At 32.4% G+C, this 26,248-nt stretch overlaps 1 protein-coding gene across 1 annotated transcript in view; it reads right to left on the reverse strand.

Annotated features, from left to right (window-relative positions):
* DSCAM (DS cell adhesion molecule) overlaps window positions 1-26,248 on the reverse strand; it is a 607,061-nt gene that overhangs the window by 162,628 nt on the left and 418,185 nt on the right. The window contains exon 18 of the mRNA XM_044669244.1: window positions 18,112-18,245. Coding sequence (XP_044525179.1) covers window positions 18,112-18,245 — 134 coding nt within the window. The remainder of the gene's footprint in view (window positions 1-18,111; window positions 18,246-26,248) is intronic.

The raw sequence follows: 26,248 nt of genomic DNA on the forward strand, positions 1-26,248 counted from the left end.
ATGTCCTTCAATTGGGGAATGGCTGAACAAACTGTGGTATATGCGGGTGATGGAATACTATTGTGCTAAAAGGAATAATAAACTGGAGAAGTTCCAGGCGAACTGGAGAGACCTCCGGGAACTGATGCAGAGCGAAAGGAGCAGAGCCAGAAGAACTCTATACACAGAGACTGACATTCTGTGGTAAAATCGAATGTAATGGACCTCTGAACCAGCAGCAATGCAATGACCCAGGACAATTCTGAGGGATTTATGGTAAAGATGCTACCCACATTCAGAGGAGGGACTGCAGGAGAGGAAACATATAGGAAAAACAACTGCATGAACGCATGGGTCGGGGTGGACATGATTGAGGGTGTAGACTCGAAACTACCACACCAATGCAACTACCAACAATTTGGAAATTGGTCTTGATCAAGGACACATGACAAAACTAGTGGAAATGCGTTTGGGGGGGCGGGGGGGGGGGGGGGTTGAAGGGGAAAGGAGGAGCATGAATCATGTAACCATGTTAAAAATGAATATTAATAAATGTAAAAAAAAAAAAGGTAATTAAGGGGGGGGCAACAAAACAAAACAAAACTTTTTTTAAGGGATCCAATAAGTTCAAATGATTTGTACTCCTATAAGAAAAGATGATATTGGTAACTCTTAAAAATTGTTATCATCAGGATAACTGGAAGAAGTATACTTAGAGGGAACAGTGACAAACTGTACAGGATAAAATGTCAAGATATATACATGTATGTATATATATATATATATATATATATATATATATATATATATAATAGAGGTAAAAAGGACAATATTAAGAGAAATGGGAAAAAAGACAAAATGAGGTAAACTTATATTTCATAAAGAAGCGCATGGTGGGAGAGGGGGAGAAGACTAATACATTGGAAAAGTAAAGAGATTGGAGACATGAAATACTTAAATTATATGTGCATTGAAATTAAATCAAAGAGGGAAGAACAATCAGACCTTTTGGGAGACAGAATTGATTTGTGCCCTATAGAGAAGTAGAAGTGTAATGAACCAACTGGTGGGGAGGGAAGCAACACTGGGGAGAGACAGTGAGGGGAGTAACTCAAAAATACCCTAAAGAAAAATAAGAGGGGAATAAGAAGGGAGGGGGGAGAAAGGGAAGTAAATTAAGGGTGGTGATTAGGGGTACTGATTAAAAACAAAACATTGGCATAGAAGAAAAGGGTGAAAGAAGAATGGGCAGGATAAGGAGAGGAAATCAAAATGTTGGGAAATACAGCTGGTAATAATAACTCTGAATGTAAATGGGATGAACTCACACATAAAATGAAAGCAAATAGCAGAATGCATTAGAAACCAAAATCCTATCGTATATTGTCTACAAGATACAAAATCTATTGGGCATGAACTGAGAAAAAGAAGGCAGGAGTCATAATTATGATATCTGACAAAGCCAAAGTAAAAATAGATCTAGTTAAAAGAAATAGGGAAGGCAATTACATCCTGATAAAAGACAGTATATACAATGAGGAAATATCAGTACTCAACAAGTATGCACCAAATGATATAGCATCCAAATTTCTAAAGGAGAAAATATAAAATAAAACTATATTAGTGGGAGACCTGAACCTTTCCCTATCAGATCTAGATAAATCAAACCAAAAAATAAATAAGAGATAAGAGATGTTAATGAAATCTTGGAAAAATTGGGGTTAATAGATATGTGGAGAAAAATAAATAGGGAGAAAAAGGAATACGCCTTCTTTTCAGCAGCACATGGAACATTCACAAAGATTGATCATGTACTAGGACATAAAAACATAATAAAGAAATACAAAAAAGCAGAAATAATAAATGCAAACATTTCAGATCATAATGCAATAAAAATAGTCATTAGCAAAGGTGCATGGAGAGGCAAACCAAAAATTAACTGGAAATTAAATAATATGATTCTCCAAAATCAATTAGTTAAGGAAGAAATCATAGAAACAATAATTTCATTGAAGAGAATGACAATGATGAGACTTTTTACCAAAATCTATGGGATGCAGCCACCAAAGAAGAAAAAATTAAAGCAATTATTATGAGTTATTTTATGCAATTACATGCCAATACATTTGATAATCTAAGTGGAATGGATATTTACATGTAAACTGCCCAGAATAACAAAATAGGTAATATAATATTTAATCCCATGTTAGGAAAAGAAATTGAAGAAACCATCAATGAAGTCTTCAAGAAAAAATCCCTAGGCCATATGGATTCACAAGTAAATTTTACCAAATATCTAAAAAACAATGAATCACAATACTATATAAACTATTTGGAAAAATAGACAAAGTAGAGCTACCAAATTCCTTTTGTGACACAAGTATGGTGCAGATACCTAAATAAGGAGGAGGAAAAACAGAGAAAGAAAACTATAGACCAATTTCCCCAATGAATATTGATGCAAAAATTTTAAACAAAATACTAGGAGGAGATTACAGCAATATGTCAGAAAGATCATTCACTATAATTAGATGAGTTTTATGCCAGGAATGCAGGGATGTTCAACATTATGGAAAATTATCAGACTAATTGACCACATTACTAATAAAACTAATAGAAATATTATTATCTCAATAGATTCATAAAATGCTTTTGGAAAAATACCATACTCACTCCTACTAAGAGCACTATAGAGTACTGGTATAAATGGAACTTTTCTTAAAATAAACAGCATTTGTCTATCTTCAAGAATTACCTGTAATGGGGACAAGCTAGAAGTCTTCTCAATAAGGTTAGAGGTGGGACAAGGATATCCATTATCACTACTATTATTCAATTTAGTGCTAGAAATGGTAGCTAGCGAGAAGAAAAGGAAAAAAAGGAAGAAAATAGAATAGATAAGGAAGAAACAAAACTATCACTCTTTGAAGATAATATGATGATATGATTTATATGATATGATTTATGTTTATAAGATGATATGATTTATAGAATCCTAGAGAGTCAGCTTAAAACAAAACAAAAAGTCCTGAAGATCAAGGCAATTAAAGAAAAAACGGGAAGAAAGGTAGTCTAGCAATACAGATCTCAAGCTATGTTACCAAAAAAAAATAAAAAGACATCAAAAGAATTCAATACTGAATAATAAATGGAGTCATGGTTCAATGGGATAGATTATGCATACACAGTAGAAAAGGACCACTATCATCTAGTTTTTGATAAATCCAAAGATCCAAGGTTTTGGAACAAGAACTCACTGTTGCTCATTTGGTAGAAACTAGATAGAGCCCACAGCAGTAGGTGGCTTAGTACATAAAGCAATGGGTTTGGAATCAGGAAGACTTGTCTTCATGAATTCAAATCTAGGCTCAGAGACTTATTAACTAGTGCAACCAGGGGAAGTTACTTTAACTCTTTTTGCCTCAGTTCCTCATCTGTAAAATAAGCTGGAGAAAGAAATAACAAATCACTCCAGTATCTGTCTATGCCAAGAATCCCAAAATATAGCCACAAAGAGTTGGACATAACTGAAATAGCACAACTAAAAGATATAGGTCAATATCTCATGCTATATACCAAGATAAGGTCAAAATAGGTATAAGATATGTACATAGAGAGGAATACCACATGCAAATTGGGGGAGCATAGAAAAGTTTACCTGTCAGATGTATGGATAAAGAAAGAATTCAGGACCAAAAGTGGATAGAGAGCATTAAGAGACGCAAATAAAATAATTTCACTTATGTTCAATTAAACAAAAAAACTAAGAATGCAACCCATATCAAAAGGAATGTAGAAAACTAGGAAACATTTTTTCCAACAAGAATCTCTGTTAAAGGCCACCTTTCTCAAATATGTAGAGAAATGAATTAAATTTATAATAACACAATTCATTTTCCATTTGATAAATGGTAGAAGAAAATGAATAGGCAGTTTATAGATAAAAGTCATTAATAGTCAGATAGATAAATGCTCTAAATTACTCTGAAGTACCACTTCACACTTGAGACTGGCTAGTAAGATAAAAAAGGAAAATGATAAATGTTGGAAGGAATGTGGGAAAATCAGGACAGTAATGCAACTCTTGGTGGAATGGTCAATTGATCCAACCATTCCAGAAAGGAATTTGGAACTTTGCCCAAAGTGTTATAAATCAGTGAATACTCTTTGACTCAGCCATATCATTACTAGGTCTATATTCAAAAGAGATTTTAAGAAAAGAAAAGGACCTATTTTACAAAGATATTTATAGGTGTGGTGATAACAAAGAATTGGACATTGAGGGAATGCCAAACAATGAGGGAATGATTAAATAAAGCTGTGATATATGATTGTAATGGAATGCTATTATGCACTGACAAGCAGGAGGATTTTAGCAAAGTTGTGAAAGTCTTACATGATACCAAGTGTAATGAGCCAAATCAGGAGAATCGTATACAGAAAAAAAGCAATATTTTATGAATATTAACTGTGAATGACAGCTATTCTCAGCCATACATTGATCCAAGAAAATCCCTAAAAGTTCATTATAAAAAAATGTCATCTCTCTCTAAAGAAAGAATTGATGGACTCCATGTGCCAATTGAAATGTTCTATATTTCATTTGTTTTGGGTTCTTATTTTTTGGTTCAAGTTCCCTTCCACAAAATAACAAATATGGAAAAAAGTTTTACATGAATACATGTATAAAATATGTCAGAGTGTTTATTCTCTCAGGGAAAGTATGAATTAGGTACAGAAGGAGAGAATTTATAACTCAAAATTGAAAAAATAAATCTTAAAATTATTTTCTTATAATTGGAAAAAGTTAAATATTACAAAAATAAACTAATGCAGATGAATAATGCATCAAAGTAATTTAGGGAGAAATAGATTTGAATACAAATTGAAGTTGACAATAACTACAAAATTTAGAACAGCTGCCAAATCTGGAGGCTGCCTGTTTTTGTATGTCTTGTTGAATTTGCTTATTTATTCACATGTATGTATTTTAATAAAAATAAAAAAATACAATTTTAAAATATTAAAGTGATTCTTATCGCAACTGAACAAAAATAGGACAGGGACAGATTTACCAGTTAGGCCATAGTTTGTAAAACCCTTCTTTGGAATAGGAAGGAAACAATCAAAATTAACATCAGAGACAAAGAACAATATAATATTTATTTTCCTTTTTTTTCTCTCAGGGAGAATGATCTTTGGTAAGGAAAATTGAAATTAAAAAATCCATGATTTTTTGAATCCATGATAACTGACACAGAAATTCAATTAGTTCAAGACATGAAAGAAAAATACCCTATATTCTTGTTTATTGAAAGAACTTGTTGATTTTATTTCTTAATTTTTGTTAAGCCCATGGAGAACAGAAGAGGGTTCAACTAGTACTTTTCTAAGGGGCATATACTCCAATTTTCAGCAAAGGTTAGAGTCTACAAATGATAGACTTGTGTGGTTGACATTAATTCCTTGAAAAAATTTAGGTAGTATTACTCAAGTCACGTTTTTTTGAGTAATTCAAAAAAGAATACATGATTACTAGGAGTCAATATGTTTTGTCAAGCATAACTAGATTAACATAATTTCTTGATTTTTTTGATTGGGTGACTATTACTGGTCTAGGGTAACTAGATGTATTTCAGAGGAATGCTATAGATATAAAATACTTGAAATAATCACATGTTAATAAAATCTCTCATAATATTCTTGAGGGAAAGATGGCAAAATGAGTATAGATGACAGCATAATAGGTTAAAGTCAGAAATCAGAAATTAAATAACTCAATCCAGGCATAACAATCAATTTAATAAGCTGAGAGTGTAAAGAGATGTCTTCAGTTTAGTGTTTCACTTTTTTCAGTTCTATTCTTCACAATTCTTTTATCATTGACTTAAATTAAGCCAGGCTAGCTATCATATTGGTCAATAAATTGTGACTCCAAAAATTATCTTAATCAGCCTAACAATGGGTCAAGTTTAATGAGGAGATATAAGAGTAAATGTAAAGTCTTATATTTATTTGGGCTACAAATGCACAAAACATAGAAAAAATATATGAAAAATTGCTTGGAAATTACATATATATATATACATATATATATATATATATATACAAATGTATATATATACACAAAAATAGATTCATCAATAGGAGAAAATGTCTGCTTTTGCAATTCTCTTTTTAAATATTTGAATTCCACTTTTATTGCATATTTCAACTTTTCTTTCATTTTTCCATATATTCTTGAAATATTTGTGGAAAATCCATTTATTTTCCTCTGTGATTTTTTTCTGGTGTCTATTTTAAAGTAATTTCCTTCTTTGGGGATTATATATTCAGATTATTTTAACTGATAATATTTATTATTTATAACAGAACAGAGTACATGAGTATTTTATTTTGTAGAGGTCAAAGAAATGAATTTACATGTGTCTTGTAGAAAGATAATTCTTGTCCCTATTTTCTGCTGCAGCTACTGGTATTGCTCCATGAAGTCTGGAGCCCTGTACTTAATTCCACTGATGCTTTGATACACAGTTCTTCCTGACCATCAGACTTACCTAATCCATGAATTTGCATAGGTGAGAGCCTTTTACATATGAAATAGGACAAACCTCCAATAGAATTCCTGAAGGATGAGGTTAAATAAAGGAAAATCCAGAAACATAATTCTCATTCACAAATGCCTAAAAGTTTTAAACTGGATTTCATGAGACAAAAGCCAAGTTTGTCCAGAAATTAACTGTTGAAATGATCCCTGTTACATTTGTTCTTAATAACAGTATCCTTATGACATTGGATGATGAATCACCACCTTCTAACTTTATGATGGAAATTTAAAAGAATGGTACCAAAAAGGCCCTGACATTTTATTGGAGGATGAGGTTGGTTATAAAGAAGAATAAGATGGTAACATTTTTATCAGGGAAGTGAGCTGCCAAACTTCTGTGTCTGATAGGGATGAAATAAACTTTGATTTAAACAAAGATTCTTAGATTGGACTCTCTATGATCACTTGATGGACCTCCTTGGTTGATTCCTTTGAATGCCTATCTTCAAAGAAAGAACTTATAAATAGAAATAAGCAAGCTATAGTTTTATATACACATAAATATTTTTGTCAAATGATAGCTTCTCTAGTGAAGGGAGGGAAAGGAAGAAGGCAGATAGCTGGGAATTTTAATGAAAATCAAATATGTAAAGAAATAATTTTAAAAGGAATATAAATGTATAGTTATAGGAATAAGAATACATTTTAGTATCAATTATTGTTAAATTGACATTGATAATGCTAAAGTTTATTATATTGTGAATAACTAATTTTTATTGCTATGTTCTTAAATAGATAATTTTTATAATAACTAAAATCACATTGAAGGTGATGATTACTTAGAGTTACAGTGAGCCAGGATGTAGATACCTATGAAATTCAAATATATTCAGTTGAAACAAAAAATATAATATCTTTACAGATGAACTAATTAAACACAGAAGAGCCTTAGAACAGGAATATGTTCATTTTCTTGAAATTGAAAAAAAATTGTTAAGTACCATTAAGAAAAGTTTGGAGAAGATCATGAAAACAAAAAACAAATAGCCTTTTCCAGTAATTCTATTGTTAAATAAACAACAACTATGTATATGTTGGCATTGAGGTGGCTCTGACAGGAATCTAGATGCCATGGGAAAATATTCTTAGGCTTAAATCATGTTTCTGTTACATTTTAATTTTTGTTATTTCTTTATAAAACCTCTTTCTAAGAGAAATTTTCCCCCATAAAACAATAGTCTGAGGATAAACAAGGTCATTTGGACCGCCCTCTCGCCCCCCACACAAATAGACATATCAAAGCTTAAAATGAAAATAGCTTGAAAACATAAAGATTATTAGTGGAAACTTTATAAACAAAATTATATGACACATTGTTTCATGACATACTGTCTCTATGTTCTGTATCCAATTATAAAATATTTCCAACAATTACCAAGTAAAAGCTTTTGTTTTATGAATAAGTAAAAACATTCAGAAAACTCATACTGCCCTCTGGTGTTTGCTTAAATCCACACAATTAAGCAATTATGTTCTTTTATGACACACAGTTTTTTAGCTAAAATAAGTAAAATGGCCAGAAATTGAAGACAAGAAATACTTCCTTTTCAGCCACAGCCTTACATTATTGACTACTGACTACTATGTGTTGGTACACAGAATGATGGCTGATATTTTCTGTCACACATTTTTTTTTGCACAGAAACATCAGTTACAATTTCCAAATGCTAGCTATTTTAAGGAGCCTTTAAAAATAATCTAAATTATTTTACAAATTTTTATGAATTGAAAATGAATAAATAAGTAAATAACTAATTAAGCAATCAATATACAAATGCTATGTCTATATAGGTCAATTATGGCATGCTATGGTGACACAAATGATTTATCAATATTTCTATGTACAAAATTTAAAACTTAAACTTATCAGCTAGAGCATTGACCAAAATCACCACATGAGCAACGTTCCTAAAACATTTCAAGAGTACTTTAAAGAAACATTTTTAGGAATTTGGTAATAAAATGGGTTGTACAGGAAAGAAACAGCAATAAGTATCAGAAATATCATGTACTTAGTATTTAATTCACTTCCATTGGTTTGATCATTGCCATTTTAAGACAGTATATATAAAAGACTTTAAAAAAAGACTTTAGAAAAGATGGGATTTTCACTGTCTATATGAAGTTACCATACTCATAGCAGATGATAAAGCTAGTATTTATTGTATACTCCATATCATATATGACTTTTGTCATATATATTTCTTATAATGAAAGAATTGAAAGATTTGGAAAGGTTTAAGACCTCTGAAATGTGAGTGGAGAGTACATGAGAGATGTAAGAAGGTGGAAAAAGGGAAAGGAAAGATAATGTTTTTATATAGTGACTACTAATTGCTAGGGACTGTGCTAAAGTATCTTACAAATATCTCATTTGATTCTCACAATTTTCATCCCCATTTTACAGGTGTGGAAACTGAGGGAGATAGAGGTTAAAGGATTTGTCCAGTGTCTAGAGCTAGTGTCTATAGTTGAATTTGAATTCAGATGTTCCTGATTCTAGGTCCACCACTATATCTACTGCACCACCTAATTGCTTTTCCTAGACAGCGACTCATTTTATTTTCATTTTTAAAGTACCCTTACCTTCTGTCTTAGAATAGATACTGTGTTTTGGTTCCAAGACAGAAAAAAGTTAAGAGCTAGGCAATGAGACTAAAGTGACTTGCCCAGGGTAACACAGCTAGGAAGTATCTGAGGTCAGATTTGAACCCAGGACCTCCTGTCCTTAAGCCTAGCTCTTAACAGTAAGGTATTTTAAAGAATTAATAACAAAGGGAGAGAATTTAAAAGATGCCATGAATGAAATATATAAATTTAGGAAACAAGCCTGTGGTTTGTTCCATTTGTATCTATACAGTGGGAAAATGTTATAATGAAAGTCTCTAGCACTTTGAGGAATCCTCTATGTCCAGCATATGGGAAAACAGGCTTAGAGAGCCATACATGAGTGGCTACATCATGAGAGAAAATATACGCATCAATTAGTCTGGGTTCAGATATGTTTTTTTACTATAGAAACTACTTTTTAGTGAACTAGTGAAGCTGGTAACATATTCCATCCTATGTCATCTGGTCATTGCATAACTAATGGCTAACACTTGGCATTTATATTTTAAGTACAAGGTATTTCACAAATATTTTTATTTTGTCTTCACTTGGGAATTAGGTCCTACTATTGAACTATTTAACAGGTGAGGAAATTGAAGCAGAAAGAAATTAAATGACTTACTGAGGTCACGTAGCTAGGAAGTGTCTGAGGTTGGATTTGAACTCAAGTATTCCTGACTCCAGGTTCAGTGCTTTATCTCCTGTGCCACCTAGTATCTGATCTGTTGATCAAAATTCTTAATTCAATTGGTAATACACTGTCACTGATGTCATGAAGTATTTCTCTATCAATAGATATAAAAGATCATTTCTTCTTTATCCCACTAATTTGTTACTCTATACCCCATTTCTACAAAAATGCTTTCAAATGTTTCTACATGTTTTTTCATGTAGTGAATCCCTTCATTTTAACTAGGGTCTTTGGGTTATTGAACCCAAATTATTGTTTATTTCCTTCTGTGTTATATACTTAATGTGTATATTGCTCTCTATTTTTAACTAGTACTAAATTATTTGAATAAACTTTGCTTTACAGTATAGTTTTGAGGTTGATAATGATACATCTTCCTTTTCTCACTACTTTTTTTCCCTCTGATTTTTTTTTTACCTTTTATATTTCTATATGAATTTCATAATTCTTTTTTCTAGCACCATAAAATAATGTTTTAGTAATTTAGGATGTAATTTAATAAGTCAGTTCATTTAGGTGTATTATTATTTGACTTTATAATAACATTGCTGTTATATAAATTGTTTTCCTGGTTCTCTTATTTTCATTTTTCATTATTTCATAACCTATCTTCTTAGGTATCTCTGGAACAATCCCATATATCATTTCTTACAGCACAAACATATTCTATTACACTTCTTTATGCTAACTAGTTGAATTATTCCCAACTCATGGTCACTCTCTCAGTTTTTAATTATTAACCAATGTAAAAAGAGCTCCTATACTATATATGTACTTTCATTCATATGTGTCTTATCACTCTAAATATTTGTGGTATTAATTGATATTGGTATCATTGAGTTGAAAAGTATACACACTTTAATGATATTTTTGCTTAGCTTCCAATTAATTTGTAGAGTGGCTTAAATACTTCATTGTTCCAGCAAATTTTCCAATAGTCTTTCCAATATTCATCATTTTCCTTTTTGTCAACTTAACCAAACTGATAGGTGTGAGAGAATTATATTTTATTTGTCTATTAATAACTTAGATTTCTTCTGCTTAAGTGTCTGTTCATATCTTTTGACCATTTTTCAACTGAGGAATGTTTCATTTTATAAATTTCTATTAGTTCCCTACAGATCTTTGAAATGTCATGTTCATCAGAAAAACCAGTTTCAAAGATACCTTCCTCCCATTTTCTTCATTGTTTTTAAATTTCAATTGCATTTGTTTAGTTTGTGTAACTTTTGGGCAATTTAATGTACTTTATAATTATAAATTTATTAATATTAATTTTAATTAAATTATCCATTTTAACCTCCTTTGATACTAGGTATAAATTCTTCTACTATACCTGGATATGAGAAGTAAATTTTCCTCACTCTTTTAATTTGTTAATATTGCATGTCATTATGTCTAAGTCATGTACTCAGCTGTATCTTCTTTGAGGTGTACTTGTTCTATAACTAGTTTGTTTCTCATTTTTGCAGCTTTTCTTTGTAGCTTTTTTGCTTTGCAGCTTTTCTAAAAATTTTCATCAAAAATAAGTTTTTTATAAGAGGTTACACTTGAACCATGGAGTTAGCTGGAATCTTTTATCTTAACAAACATGAATGCTTACTTTTCTATATTTAATACCTAATTTTTCCTTCATGTTAACTTATCTATTTTGGCCAGTATCAAATTGTTTTGATGATTTGTAAAATCTTTTGAGATCTCTTACTGTTAAAGCACCCTTATTTCACACTTTATTTTTTAAATTTTAAATTTGTTCTTGCAGATACTTTTTATCATGATTATTTTCTAGCTTTATGAAGTAATGTTTTCCTAGTTTTTTTGTAATGGCACTTTTAAGTAATTTTAAGGTAATATTTAATTCTAATTATATTGCTTCACCTACCTATGAATAATTAATTTTTACCCAATTAATATTTTATACTTTCTACAGTTATTTTTAAATGTAATATATGTTTTACATGAGATTTTTATTGGTAATAATGAGAAATTCTGATTTATCTAGACATATACTGCAATTTTGCTGAAGTTAATTTTCACTAATTTTTCATTGCTTCTTTAGAGTTCTTTAATAACTATCATATCTCCAAAAAAGCAATATAATTGTTTTCTCTGTCTATGTGATTCCTTCAATTAATTTTTCCAGTTTTATAATTATAATACTATATAGAATAGAAATGGTCATACTCTTGATCTTGCTGGAAAGGTATTTAGTTTATCATCATTATAGATAATTCTATCTCTTTTACAAAATTAAATTTAAGGTAATTATTATATTAAAGAAAAAGTCTATTTCTGTTTCATAGTGTTTTAACAGGAATGGATGATTATCTTTTAAAAACTCTTTCTGCATCTATTGATATTATAATATGGTTTTTAGTTTAGTTTTGTTATTAATATTTTAAATTATATTTATAATTTTCTAATATGGAGCAAGCCCTACATTCCTGACAGTTTTGTCATAGCATATAATCTTTGTGACATTCTTCCCAAACCTCTGTAAAACATTTCATATTAAAATCTGTATGAATATTCTTTTTAAAAATATTTGTTTTAAAATATTTTTCCACAGTTACATGATTCATGTTCTCTCCTTCCCCGCCTCCCAAGCTGGCAAGCAGTTCCATTCAGTTATACATATATTATCACTTGATACCTATTTCTGTATTAATATTCTATAGGAATAATTGTTTTTTAGTTGTCTGCCTGGTTTGATCATCCCTGGTTTAGAAATCAAGATAATATTTGTCTCATAGACGGAAATATTGTCTAATTTTTTAACAACTGTCAATATATTGGAATGAATTATTCTTTAAAAATGTATGTAGGATTTACTTTAAAATATCTTTTAATTAAGTCTATATTTACTATTGCCTTATCTGAGATAATTATTTTTACTGCTGCTTTTTTAAATTCATGAGGCATTATAGTTTTCTTCAGGCCCTTATTTAAGCTTCATGTGAATCTTTAGGTTTCAAGGGTGTTTCTTGTAAACCACATACTAGTGGAAACTACTTTCTAAACCTTTTTTATGGGTGAGTTCATCCTATTTGCATTCACAGTAATTACTTTTAATTGTATCTTTCCCCTCATCCTCTTCTATTATACTTTCTTCTTTTGGACTCCTGTCCCTTCTTAATAAAGAAGAGGGTGTTTAAAGAGAAGAAATGTTCTTAGCATTAATGCTCTAGGTTTGGTACATACCCCTCTTCTACTTCCTTCATACAACATCCAATCACAGGTTCTTATTCATTCTTTTGTCATTCTGTGCTTTCTTTTAAATCTCTTTTTGGGATCCACCTTTCTTAATTAGATTTTTTTTCTCAGTATTCATACATATTATGTTCTTATTCCTCCTCTTCCTTTTACTTTTTCCTTCCAATTCCCCTGCTGAGTGAAGTACATTTCTGTACTCAACTCTGTGTGTTTATTTATGCATGTGTGTGTATTCTTCCTTACTTTGAGTAATTTAGATAAGAATGAATTTTTTGTCCCATGTCCATTCTAGCCTTTCCTCCTTGTTTTGTATAGACATCTACTTATATTCCATAATTACGTAAGATGATTTTCAACACCCAAAAATTTCTTTCCCCTTTCCCAAAGTATATTCTTCATTATCACCCATTTCCACTCTTCTTTTACAATAATCAAAACATAACAAAAGCTTTCTTAGGATCTCAGTCTTATTAGCTTCCCTTTGTGATGATAATAGGGTTCTGATGGGATATATGCATCATCTGTTTTATAAATACCTTTTTATAGATCTTTTCTTTCCTCTTTGTATTACATGTAATAAATTTGTATTTCCATGTAGCTCTGGTCCTTTCATCAGGAATGCTTGGAAGTCCTTTATTTTATTAAAGATCCATTCTTTCCTACTGTTGGAAATTTTTTTTTTCTAAGAAGCTTACATTTGGTCTTAAGCCTAAATCTTTTGCCTTCTGAAATATCATATTCTAAGCCAATGATGGCAAATCTTTTAGAGACTAAGTGCCCAGACTCCATCCTCACACCATGTGTGAGCTGCCACCTTACTCCAGACAGGGGAGGGAGGACGTGCTCCTGGGTGGGTGACATCCTTAAGCATGATGGAGAGGAAAAGAGAGTAGCTCCCTTCAGCACATGTACCATAGGTTCACCAACACAGTAATCTAAGCTCTCTATTTCTTTTATATTGGTTCATATCATTTATGATCCTGACTACTGATATTCAGTTCCTGAATTCTTGCTTTCTCTCTATGTTCAACATTTCTGATTTCATATAAAAGTTCTGGATTTCAACTATCATGTTCCTGGAGCTTTCACTTTGGGGACCTTTTTCAGGTGAACTGTTGAATTTTCTATTTTCATTTTATTCTTTGTTTCAAGAGATCTGGGTCAGTTTTCTTTTATGTTTTGCTGAAATATATCTGGGGTCTTTTCTTTCATTTATTTATTTATTTGTTTTTGTTCTTCGCATTTCTGTACCTCCTATTGCAGGAACAACCAGTTTTTGCCAAATGGTATTCAAATTTTCAAATGAAGATAAACATTTTTTAGAGATATGCTAGACTGCAACTCTTGGCTTCAGATGTCTTTAATCCTAGGTCCCTATCACCATGGAGGCTTTTGCATCTACACATACTGCCCAGTTTTCTGCCACTATCTTTATAAATAGACTTCAGTTCTTTGGAAATATCTTTCTTTTCTGAGCAACTTAATTTACAATCTGTATTCAAAAAGTTTCCAAGGCCATTTAATGGCCATCAACCCTTATAAGCACTGCTATTAAGGTACTTCTCTTAAAGCTTTGGCCACCAGAAATGGAAAGGTCCAGAGAAGAGGCCAGAAGCCAGGTACGGACAGCCCTCCTGCAGTTTCACTCTTTTGTCTCTGATTGCATTTTGCTTTGGGTCTTGTACTTCCTTTGCCAGCTATTTTGAATGTAATTTCCTTTTATATTTATTTGCACATTAAAAATTAAAAGTTCAAATAGTCTCATAATTTTAAATGTCATTTCAATATGTTTTCTAGCTAAGTTGTTTTTGCTATGAGATACCTTAGATTTCCTTTAATTATTTTCCATCTTGACATTGTCTTACTATTTTTTTGTTTTTTACTTTTTAGTTTTTATTTGGTCTTTTCCAATTTTCAGTGAATTTATATCCTTGATAAGGATATATTTGATATATACTTGATAATTTCTCTTATTTCAAGCTATTAATATTCTTTCTTATATTTTTTCTATTACTATTTCTCTTCCAGTTTTCTTTCTAGCACTCTCATTTGACTTTAAAATCTTACCAAAAAAACTTGCTATCTATTCTAGTTGAACTTGTGCTCAAGCTATTTTTTCCCTTTTCTTTCTTCTTTTTTTTTTAAAGATGACTTATAAATGTTTTTGGTGTCATCATTTTCTGGATTTTGTCTTGAGTCATTTTGTCATTATATCTCCTTATGATCAAATTCTTATTTGTTCACTCACTGTTCCATCCTCCTTGTTACCTTGGCATTTGATGCTAATTCTGTATTCTGAGCATTTTTGGAAGAAATGTCTGGTTTGGGCTTATGTTCTTTTCAATCCATCTGTTTCTTTGTTGTATTGAATGTTATTATTTATATTTATATTATATTTACATTTATATTATTTTTATATTAATGTTCTAAAATCTTGAGACAGCTCAGGCTGAAGACCTGACAACCTTTAGTGCCCCTAAAGTGGTCTGATCCTTGAAAAGGTCTAATAACTGCCCTTCTGGATACAACTCTATGAGTAAATACTAGCATTAATTTAATTAATTCTGAGGTAATCTACCCTGCATTTGGGTCTAAACAACTAAAATATTTATTTGCTACTGGTTGGATTCCTTCACTTCTTTCTATTTATATTTCCAACTAGCTATCTCTTTTGTTTCTTTGATTCATGGGTTCAACACCTTGAAACCACAACCAATGAAACCACAAATTTCTATTCTGCTGATTATTCCTCCTCTGGAGATGATAAATCTTGCTTTCATAATTATTAATTCTCTAAAAAATCATTTGGGAACATCCTTCTATGATTTCATATTCTCTTGGAACTCCACAGGATCCTCTTATTTCTCAGGTATTAATTAATTTTCTTTTATTGTGAAATACTTATTTGTATTTGCCTGGGCTTGTTTAGCTGATCTGGAGCCATATTGCCTTCTATTATTAAAATCTTCCCTGTTAGTTTATCTGTTTATGCTAAATGACTTTTTTTTTGAGATATCTTGTACCTGTTGGGATCTCCTAAAATCTTTGGTAAATTCATTCCCTTCTCTCCCAATTATCCAGTATTGCTCTTTCTCTAACGCCCTTGCCTTTCATAGCTGTTTTTCTGGGGGTTGGACCTTAAAGCTGATTTTGTCTCCTCCTTTGCTGGGGATTTCATAATCCACTAGCCTTAGTCCACTTTTCCTTCAATTTGGTGGACAGCCTGATAAGCTGGCATCCTTATCCTAGTTCTCTGTTCTTCTTAAGACTTAGTTCTATTGTAGCATAGAATTGATAATTTCCCATCCCAGAAATAGCAGGCTTTATCCTTTTAGTTTTCTTTGATATAAGCAGAGGAAAGTAGAGATGATTTCTTTGGCAAACCCATGATAGGCTTAAGTAGCCTTGTCAGATTATTGTGGCTAGTAGGGGATAGGGTGTTCTGTCAGTCAGTGAGGAATTAAAAATTACCTTTTTCTTCTATTAGTTCATTGGTTTTTTTTTAACCTTATTAGAGTTCTTAGTGTCTTATCCCTTGGATACTGTGGAAATTGTTTTATATGTTAAACATAATTCCTATTTTAGGAAGTTTTGAGAGATCATGAGGATCAAAGGATCTCATCCTTTATTTTGTAGGTTCATCACCATTTCTTTGATAACAAAGAAAACTGTGAAGGTGTTTGAATCTCCCAAATAATAAAAGGATGAACTGCTTCAGGACTGGTTTAATGTTCTGATGAGGTATTAGTATTCCTTTAAGAACTACAGGGATATTTGTTTATTAAATAATCATCAACAGACTAATAAATATTAAGTAAAATAGTGCAGTTACTTTCTTTCGAAGAGTTAAAGGTCTATTGTTGGGGGAAGATATTATTCCAGCTGTGGTAAAAGATCTGGGATTTAATTTCTGTTTAGGAAGTATTAACTTGTTCTTTTGCCATTATGAAGACAATATTAGAGATAAAAAATTAGCATGTATGCATATAGAAAAAAATTGTGAAAAGAGAAATAGCTTATAGAACTGTGAAATGAAAAAAGGATAAATGGAATCTATTTTATTACTTATATTTTCAAACATCAACATTGTTCTTTATAAAAGATGTTTGGATTTGAAGGGATCACAGATACTTATTTCTTAATTTTAATAATATCAAATGGAAAGCTGATTTTAAAAATCACATTTATTTTAATATAATTTCCTGGTTCAAGCAGATACTTGCAAATACCAGGTATAAAAAATTTGTCTTTAGTTTGCATGACCTACTGTCATCATAAGAAAGCAATAAAGAATTATCATTTTAAGCAATTAAAAAAACAATTATGTTTTTATATTTTACATTATTGAAAATTAGGCTTGCCTTCAAATGCGTTTTTTTTTTCTAGTAGAGAGAATCAATTTATGCTATACTTGTCTATGAGTGGTGTTTGCTATTCACTATTATTCACCCTGATAAGTCAACTAAGGCAAAGGGTTGTAGAATAATTTCTGGATATGGAACGTAATTATTATTGTAAAATATTAACTGATTTGAATGGGAAACTATCTTAAATCCTAGAATTCATTAGGACTAGACTAAATTAACTAACAAATAAAGAAACAAATTACTTATAAAACTCCATAGATTAAAAAAAATAAAAATAGATTATAGGAAAACCTAAAAAAAATCCCCCCAAATTTTTATGTTCTTTTCCTGACCACCTTCTTAATATTTCAGATCCATTAAGTTTTTACTTCTTAGTTTTGTTATAATATGCTAATAATTGTTTTTTCTATTTCTGGCTATAATGCTATTAGAATGATGCTACCAAGTGATTAAAATGATTATGTCTCATAATTTAAAATAATCTATATGAAAGAGACAAGGTTTAGGGGGAAATGAGGGAGAGAGATACCAAAAGGGTGGAAAATGAAAGAAAAAATTGTCTTTAAATACTTTTAACTGTCAAAAATGAACAAATAGTTAATCTTACAGATGCTTGAAAGTTTCTTTGTTGTTTTCCAACTTACTGTGGGATATGGGTGTGAACAGAACACAGTGTACTTTCGGATGATTCCATTTAGCTTGAAAGGTGGAAGCCAGGATACAAAAACTGTAGAGGCTGATGCTGCTGCTGCTTTGACCCCAGCAGGAGGACCTGGAACTGGAACAGCAATACATTCAGTCACAAAAAAAATGGGAACATTTGCAATGTCTTTTAAACCTCTAAAGAATTGGGTCCCAATTTACCTTTACAATTTTATATCCCTCTAGTCTTATTATGCCTCTTATTCTTGCATATACAAATCCAAATCCTACTCCTTTTCCAGTATCACATCAAAATACATACAACTCACTTGGCTACAAGGTAAATGTAAATGTAGATAACCTCAAATGTAAAAAAAAAATAAAAAAACAGTCAAGTACAACGCACAGTATCTGTACCATAATATTGAAGTTAAATTATATGTTTAATTTCTATTAAATCAGTAAAATAAAAAAGAAAAAGTGACATTCAGCATTCATTGCACCATATCCTTTGCTGGGGTATGTAGGTTTTTGTTTGTGTTTTTGCAGGTGGTTAGTGTCAAAAAATGCCAGAAAAGAAAGCTTAGCCACAAGGATGGGATTTATTTCAGAGACTGTTTGGGAGTCCTACCTGTATCAAGAGGGTAGAAGTGTAAACAAGGAAGTAAAGGAAGTAGACCAAAGGTTATAAATGTTTCTCAAGAGCTAAATTGAACAGGGAAGTAAAGAAATGAACCAGGAAGGGATCAAATCTTGCCTAGGCAAAATGCTCCCATTTTTCATTTATTTATATTTCAACAAACCAGTACTCACTACATACCTTTGCAACTAATGCTCCTATGTACTTCTTACTTCATGTGCTCCTATAAATCCTTCAAAGAGCTGGCCAATCAATATTCTGAACACTGCTATTTCTGTGAGCTACTGGCTAACTAACTTCTTTTTTGTTAAGAAGCTCTCATATTACTGTGGGGTTTGAAGCAATCAGTAGAATATTGTTCAATAATTTAAAGTTTTAACACCTATCATGGATTCCTTCCATTTAAAATTAGTCTTTTCAAGATGTTTTCCTCCTATTTCATTATTGTTTCCTTCACCTCATATGACACATTGAAAACCAAATCATTGAAGTCCACTATCAATAATGATAAAAAATAGAACAATAACAAAATGCAGACAGATCAGCTCCATTTTTATATCCTTCCAATTTTATCTACAAGGATTCTTGAGATGATTTTGTTTCATGAATTCTTTTCTCAAGCACATTTTTCTTTTCACTGTTCTACCATTTTATGAGATGATTGTGCTAGTTACCTTTCACCATGATTTTCTTTAAAAATTAGCAATTTAATTTATATTGCAAACCAGTTTTCACATTAGCTTGCTGTATTTTTTATCAGGGCTTTTTCTGAATTTTTTGGGTCTTCATTCTGTCTATTGCTTCACATTAAGCTCATTTTATTAGGGAATAGTGATAGTATTTCTCTCTTTTTTAGAATCCATTTTTTCACTATTAATAACTTGGTTAAATATGTCATGCCAGTCTTGTAATTATCAATGAAATTTCTCCTTAGTGTAGTATACAGAATTGGGGGGATATAGTTTTTTCTAGCTTTGGCTGAGTTCCAAAATCAGTTGGGCTCTTAGAATCTTGAGGAGAGGCAGTTGACTGGATCTTCTGTGGAGGGAGGAAGTCAATGAGCGAGCTCTTAGATTATCTAGCTTCAATATTGAAATTTAGCCTAGCATCGATATATTTACTTAAGAAATTATTATTTTAGATAGACCCTTTATATCTTCCTTTCCTAATACCACCCTGCCTTCCCTCCCTTACCTTAGTGGCTGTGGAGTTTATAAGGAGAGAAATTAGAGAGGAGTTAAATCTGTGAAGAGTTATCTAATTGACAGCATTATTTATAATTTAATCAAATCACCTTTATTCCCTTTAGATAGCATTTTGTAAAACTGAGTAAGGCAGGTCCTTGCTCAGATTCCATCTTTACTTCCCTTCCCCCACCTGAGGTTCCTGAGATAACTAATAGGGCTTTCCTTTAATCCACCTTCCTAACAATCATCCCTCAAACAAATAAATCCTTTGTGTTTCAATAGTCCTATTTAGTGTAATTTTTCTGTTAGTTATCAAGAGGGAAGAAGAGGGAAAGAGACAACGTACTCTGGGCTTAGAGGGTAGCTGAGGCATCCATCTTGAAGGAAGGTGTTACTTCAAAATAGGTCCCTTCCTGTGAAATTAACTAAAGCCTGTTTGTTAATTTCAGTCTAGTCTATTTCCCTCAGCTTGTGTTTAAGTTGAAGTTCCAGTCTGTAAGCCTGCTGTGTTAGTCTGTTTAGTTTAACTTCTTTCTCACAAGAAGATCTCTGTTTCCCTTCTGTGTTATACTCCTGACTTCAGTCCTATTATACCTTGAATCTCCTTTAATCCCAGCCTACCTGTAGCCTAATTTATCCACCTACCAAGTCTCCAACATCCTCCTTTCAATTCCCTAATCCCAAACACCTTCCTCAAATTACCCTCATAACATTCGGGTTCATTTCCCCCTTTTTTCTGTCACTGGGTCCCCTGTGGGTAGTTGTCTTTTAAAACATAAGCCCCCATCAGTCTGTTTCCTTTTGATAATAAACTAGTAAACCTCATTACATCTTTAGAAAAGGCATTTACTCGAGGGGCAAAGAAGTACAAAAATTATAAATCATTTCCCCTGTATCACAGACACATTTTCCCACAAATGCAGCCAGAGTCCAGGAAAAGGAAAGAGCACTACAAAGCCCAAAATGCAAAGGTATTGAAGTCAGAGGACACTTAGATCCATGGCAACTTGCAGCTATGGAACTGTGGACTTCAATATTCTTCTGAGATCAAGTTCCCTATGAATTGCTCTGCTATTTGGCTGGGCTTACTTTTTTCAGGACATGGTGTCTTGAATGGTTTAGCTGGGCTGCTTTCTCTTAGAGCATGCTTCTGCTAAATAAGTTAGTCTACTAGGCTATCAGGAAGGTCACTCAATGGGCTTTTTGTCTTCTCTCTTCACATTCCATGGCTGAGTTGGCAGCTGTTATAGGACAGTGCTGAGCAAGACATTAAATAGTGGTTTCCAGATAACTAGATAAGTTGTTCTGCTAGTAGGCTATCATCAGTGTGGCATCTTTGCAGGACAGATTGATACACTGGCCTCTTTCTTCAACGAAAATTGTAGTCTTTTTTTACTTTCATTTATTGGTTAGCCTAAGTGGTACTGTATTACTTTTACTTAAAAGTTTTGTTGGAGCACTACAAAAATTCTTGAGCTAAGGGCAATAGACAGTTTAGAACTGATAAAAGTCTTTTTCACTTTGATTTCCTAAGAGGATGAGCACTGAGGTAGTTAGTCACTTCTGGGTAGGAAATGGGAGAATATGCCTCTTTATTTCTAATTATTTCTCATCCAAAGATACATTCTGTAATAAACAATTCCATTTTCATTTAAAGTGATTTAAATAAGGTATTTTTCACTTCCTATAACCCTTAGGCTATCTTAAGTAAAGTGAATAGCTAGTAAAAGTTGTGAATGCAATTTGTGTCCAATAAGCAAGTTCATTGTCTCTTGATAGGTGATTAAGACATTTAAGATAGCTAAGCCATATATCCTTTCTAGGTGGATATTTTAAAGTTTTTGGTGAAATTTCAGTCACAAACTCTACTTCCTTTTAACTATAAATGCTGCTTTCTCATTTTTTTCTTCTAGTTTGAAATGTATTTTGGTTATTACTTCAAGGGATAAACTGACTGCATACAAACATTTTATTCAGAAATGACCACTACATTAATTACTACTCATTTCCTGGATGTAAAGATATAATTATATATGACATCTGTATTCTGTCATATATAGTGTAGTGTAAGTGGTTCAAAGTGTTTTGTATATTGCCTTCCTTAAGGCTATCAAAGAATAGTTTGTAGTTTATCAAGTCAAGAAGGAAGTGGGTATGCATGTGTGAGAGCCAACCATACCATTAAGATAAACTGATAGAGGACGATGGATAAGGTAAAGCCCATTCTGAGAAGTTTCTGAGTTTAGACAATGGGATAAAACTATTTAAAATAACAGTTATATGCTTTCGCATGTCTCTGCCTATTATATAAATGGAATTTCCTCTATCAAAAGACTATTCTGTATGCATACAACACAGGCAATCAACATATAGTAACCATGTTAGTTATTAAACATGACAAAAAGAAAAGCAAAATTTTAAAGCATTCCTCACATAAAGCCACACAATTGAAACTTTTCTTTGATGCTTCCATACTTCACAAAGTACAGCCAGGGAAATTTTTGAGCTGCACTTACCTGGGGATAGAAAGAGTAGAACTGTCCTTGTCCTAGGCCCAAACTCTGGACCTGCAGGTTAGCAAGTCATTCTACAATCTTCACAATTGGCTAGATTCTTGGGCATCCTTCCATTTTATCCCTTACCTCCATAGTACTGGTCTTGGAACTGCTTGAGTCTTTGGTACTTCTTAGTAGTCATGTTTTGCCAAAATATTTGCCTCTCCTACTTCTTGTTCCATTCACCATAGATGATCAGCAATATGAGTGTTTGACTGACAATGTCTGATGTCATCTGCTTGGCAGGCAAGGACCTTCAGTTTGACTACAGTATTTTGTTGTTGTTTGCTCTCAGTAGTGAAAATGACCAAGAAGAAAATTAAAAGTACCTAGGGGAACAAGCCCCATATTCTTACTCAGAGATCTTGCCACTTCTCAATCTCTCTAAATATTGCTTCCCATTATGGAAATTTCCTGTCAGCTACTAAAGAAGTGAAAGACCATTACAAAATGCATCTATAATGCATTTCATTTTTTTGTTCAATTCTTGACATATTTTATATTTTCCACCTCTCTTCTGGGGGAAAATTATTCATTTCATGGAATTCCAGTAGAAGTTCAGAAGATTTTGGTTTCTGTTGTTTCTGAATGTTCAACCATATATTTTATATCTATTTCTCTAGACTTTATTGTGCCATATTTGTGCCTATGTAGGGGCATGTATATTAAAGGGTTTTGGATGTGAATATACATATCATATTTCTCCTTCACAAAGCATGGACCTTGCTATGAAAACAATTGCCAATCCCTTAATGGTTTCAAGTGACTGGCATCTTGGTTGCTTTCCAGTAAATGCAACTGCTTTCAGGATAGTTGTCTGACAGGGGTCAGAAATTATAGGACCTTTTCAACATATAGAAGGAAAAGAAATAAAGTTATTCATTCCTTTGCAGATTGGGGAGTAGTGGTGGTCCCTTTCCACATAAACTTTTCTTCCAGAATTCTCTGCCATATTAGCTGAAAAAGTCAGGTAAATGAATTTCTCTTTTCCTTTTATTCCCCCCCCCCATGAGAAGTTGATGACAATTTTTCAAATAAGCATGAGAGAGGTGACCACTAGATTGGATTTTTCTTGAGAGTAGAGACTTTATTAGCTGAGAGCAGACATTCTCTATGGAGGAACCTAGGGCAATTTAGGCCTAAACTGAGGGAAGCTGTGAGCTGTTATCTAGGCTGAAACTCAGATAAGAAGAATCCTTGAAAGATTCCTTCCCAAATGGCCATAACAAAACCTTGACCTATTCCTTATTTTGAAGAGCAAAGACCCAGACTATCTTTTCCCCAAGTTACTCAGAATAGTATAACTGTTACTCTTCCTCAATTTACTTGGGTTTGTAGAGAAGATCTAGAAATGTTTAGGGTAAAGTCTTTTCTTAAACAATATTTTGTGGGAAAGAAATACCTAAATATGATGTGATGCTTAGAACTCTACTTTCTATAAATGGAGATTATTCATCATCCTGTCTCGCCTTGCTTTGGATCTCTCTCTCTCTCTCTCTCTCTCTCTCTCTCTCTCTCTCTCTCTCTCCTCCTACTTCTTCTCCTCCTCCTCTTCTGGGGATTGTGGGGAGAAATCAAAGCTGTTCCATACTGTGAATTTATTTATTACTTGGCATACTTATATAGGAGTTGGGCACTACTTTCATTCACATACAGAAAAGTTAGAAAGAAATTATATCAAAATTACATTCAGAATCTTTGTGGACTAACCAAATGTAGGGACAATAAATAAGAGAGAAACTAAGTATTTTGGTCATGTTCAAGAATTTTGTCTGGTCTCTCTGTGTGTCCAGAGTCTTCAGTAGACCTTGAGCCATGGGCAACATTGGCATTAAAGTCACCAAGTATCAATTTTTAGGTTGATTTGTTTTGTGAGCCTTGTAAAATGCTTCAATTAATTCTTTATTTCTTCATGCTAGGTATGGTCATATACATTTTAAATATCTTCATGGTTTTATTTCCCCTATTTCATCACAAGGTCTCCAAAGTGAAATCATTAAGTTTTCCATAAGGTGATGCTTTTTTGTAACTTTTGAGCACATGATGAAACCAACTCCAACAACTCCCTTATTTGCTTCTCTAAGAAAACTTTTGTGACATCCACTTATTTTCAGTGTCTTTAACTCTTTTATCATGCAATGAAGTAACACCAGGGAATAGATTGGCAATAACTGATAATATGTTCCTCTTTATTATAGAGTAAATCTATTCAACAGGGTAATGGTGTTTGAATTTTTCAGATAAAGTTTAAACTGCAGTTGCAGAAGTTTTTTTTTAATTTAAATTGTATTTGGTGTAAAAGCTGAGGCAAAAATTGTGTTTATTAGAAAAAATTTTTGAATGTTTTCTAGTATTCTATTGGTAAGAGATAGAATGGTTGGTGTATTAACTTAGTATTATAAAAGTCTGATGGAAAATTGATTTAGAAATATTTATTTTAGTGTTAGAGTTTGAAGTTGTTGTAGTGATAGCATATATTCATATTTGTTGTATTGTTTGAACTTTGCAAGTGTTGTGTTGTATTGAAACTTTGTAATAATTTTGTAAACCCTACCCTTACTGTTTCTTTCCTGGGTTGACATGAAATATTAGGAATAGTTAAGATAGGACATAGCATAGAAACAGTAGGGGTGGTTTGTTGTTTTGGGGGAGTTAGATTATAGTATAAGGAATTAATTATAATTAAGATAAGTATTTGGGTTCACATAATGGAAACCCAGTGGGTTCCATTTTGTGAAAGGGAAGGACTGAGGAATGGGAAAATGCAAAGAGATAGAAATATAAGAATATACATGGAATGGAATGTTGAGAGAAGGCCGGATGAGAAACTGGCATTTTGGCTTATGTATAAATGGAGATTTTGAACCGTGGACTGCATCCCCCATAAGTCTTTAATATTTCCCAGAATTCCCTTTAATCTCTCCTGCACCTCCACATTTGCGTTATTGTTTTATAGTTGGCTGTAATTCCTCCCTCTTTCTCTTTTGGTTCCTGGGAGTGAGCTGGTTAGTACCTTTTAGTTAGTCTCTGTTGTTAGTTTATTATTAACAAAATATTTATAAATATAATATTTAGTATTTTCCATATTAATTTTACTCTCCACACTTAGAACTCTGGGACAGCCTTAAGGGGGAGACCCGGAGGAGCAGGGCTTGAGTACTGAGCTCCTGGACTTTCTGGTGACCTTCTAATCCTGATGGGAAGTGTCTTATCCAGTTATTTTGTCTCCTATCCTGTGTAAGAGAGCCTTGCCAGCAGTGCCTGATTTTATATAATAACTGTGTGATTTACCTGGAGAAGAAACTCATCTTGAGTGAAGTGATTTGAGAGACTGCCTCCATAGGCATAGCCTTTGTCTAGAGCAACCCAGCCTGTTAGGGCTTGCTTCCTTGATCCAGCAACTTATTCTATTCCTCAATCAAACCTGTTTTGGAGTGGCTTTAGTGATAAGTAGATAGAATCAGGGAAGTTTTGGGAAACAGAGGTAGAGAGGGAGTCAGAGTAGGTTCAAACTTGTTGGACACCAAAGCGATCCATGAGGATCAGTGGGTTCTGGTAAAGGTAGATAGTTATTAGTGAAAGGGACTTTTCCTAGCCCTCCTTCTTTACCTAACTCAATTAGCATCTTTAGTAAATTCGTTGATAAAATCTAGCAGTCAGATGGAGTTTTAAAGAGGCTCAGGACAGAGAGAGCCATCTTGATCTCTGTGCCTGGGAAGAGTCATAAAGTCAAGATTTGAAGATCATCAACCTTATT

This window comes from Gracilinanus agilis, chromosome 3, assembly GCF_016433145.1.
Source record: "Gracilinanus agilis isolate LMUSP501 chromosome 3, AgileGrace, whole genome shotgun sequence".
Lineage (NCBI taxonomy): Eukaryota > Metazoa > Chordata > Mammalia > Didelphimorphia > Didelphidae > Gracilinanus > Gracilinanus agilis.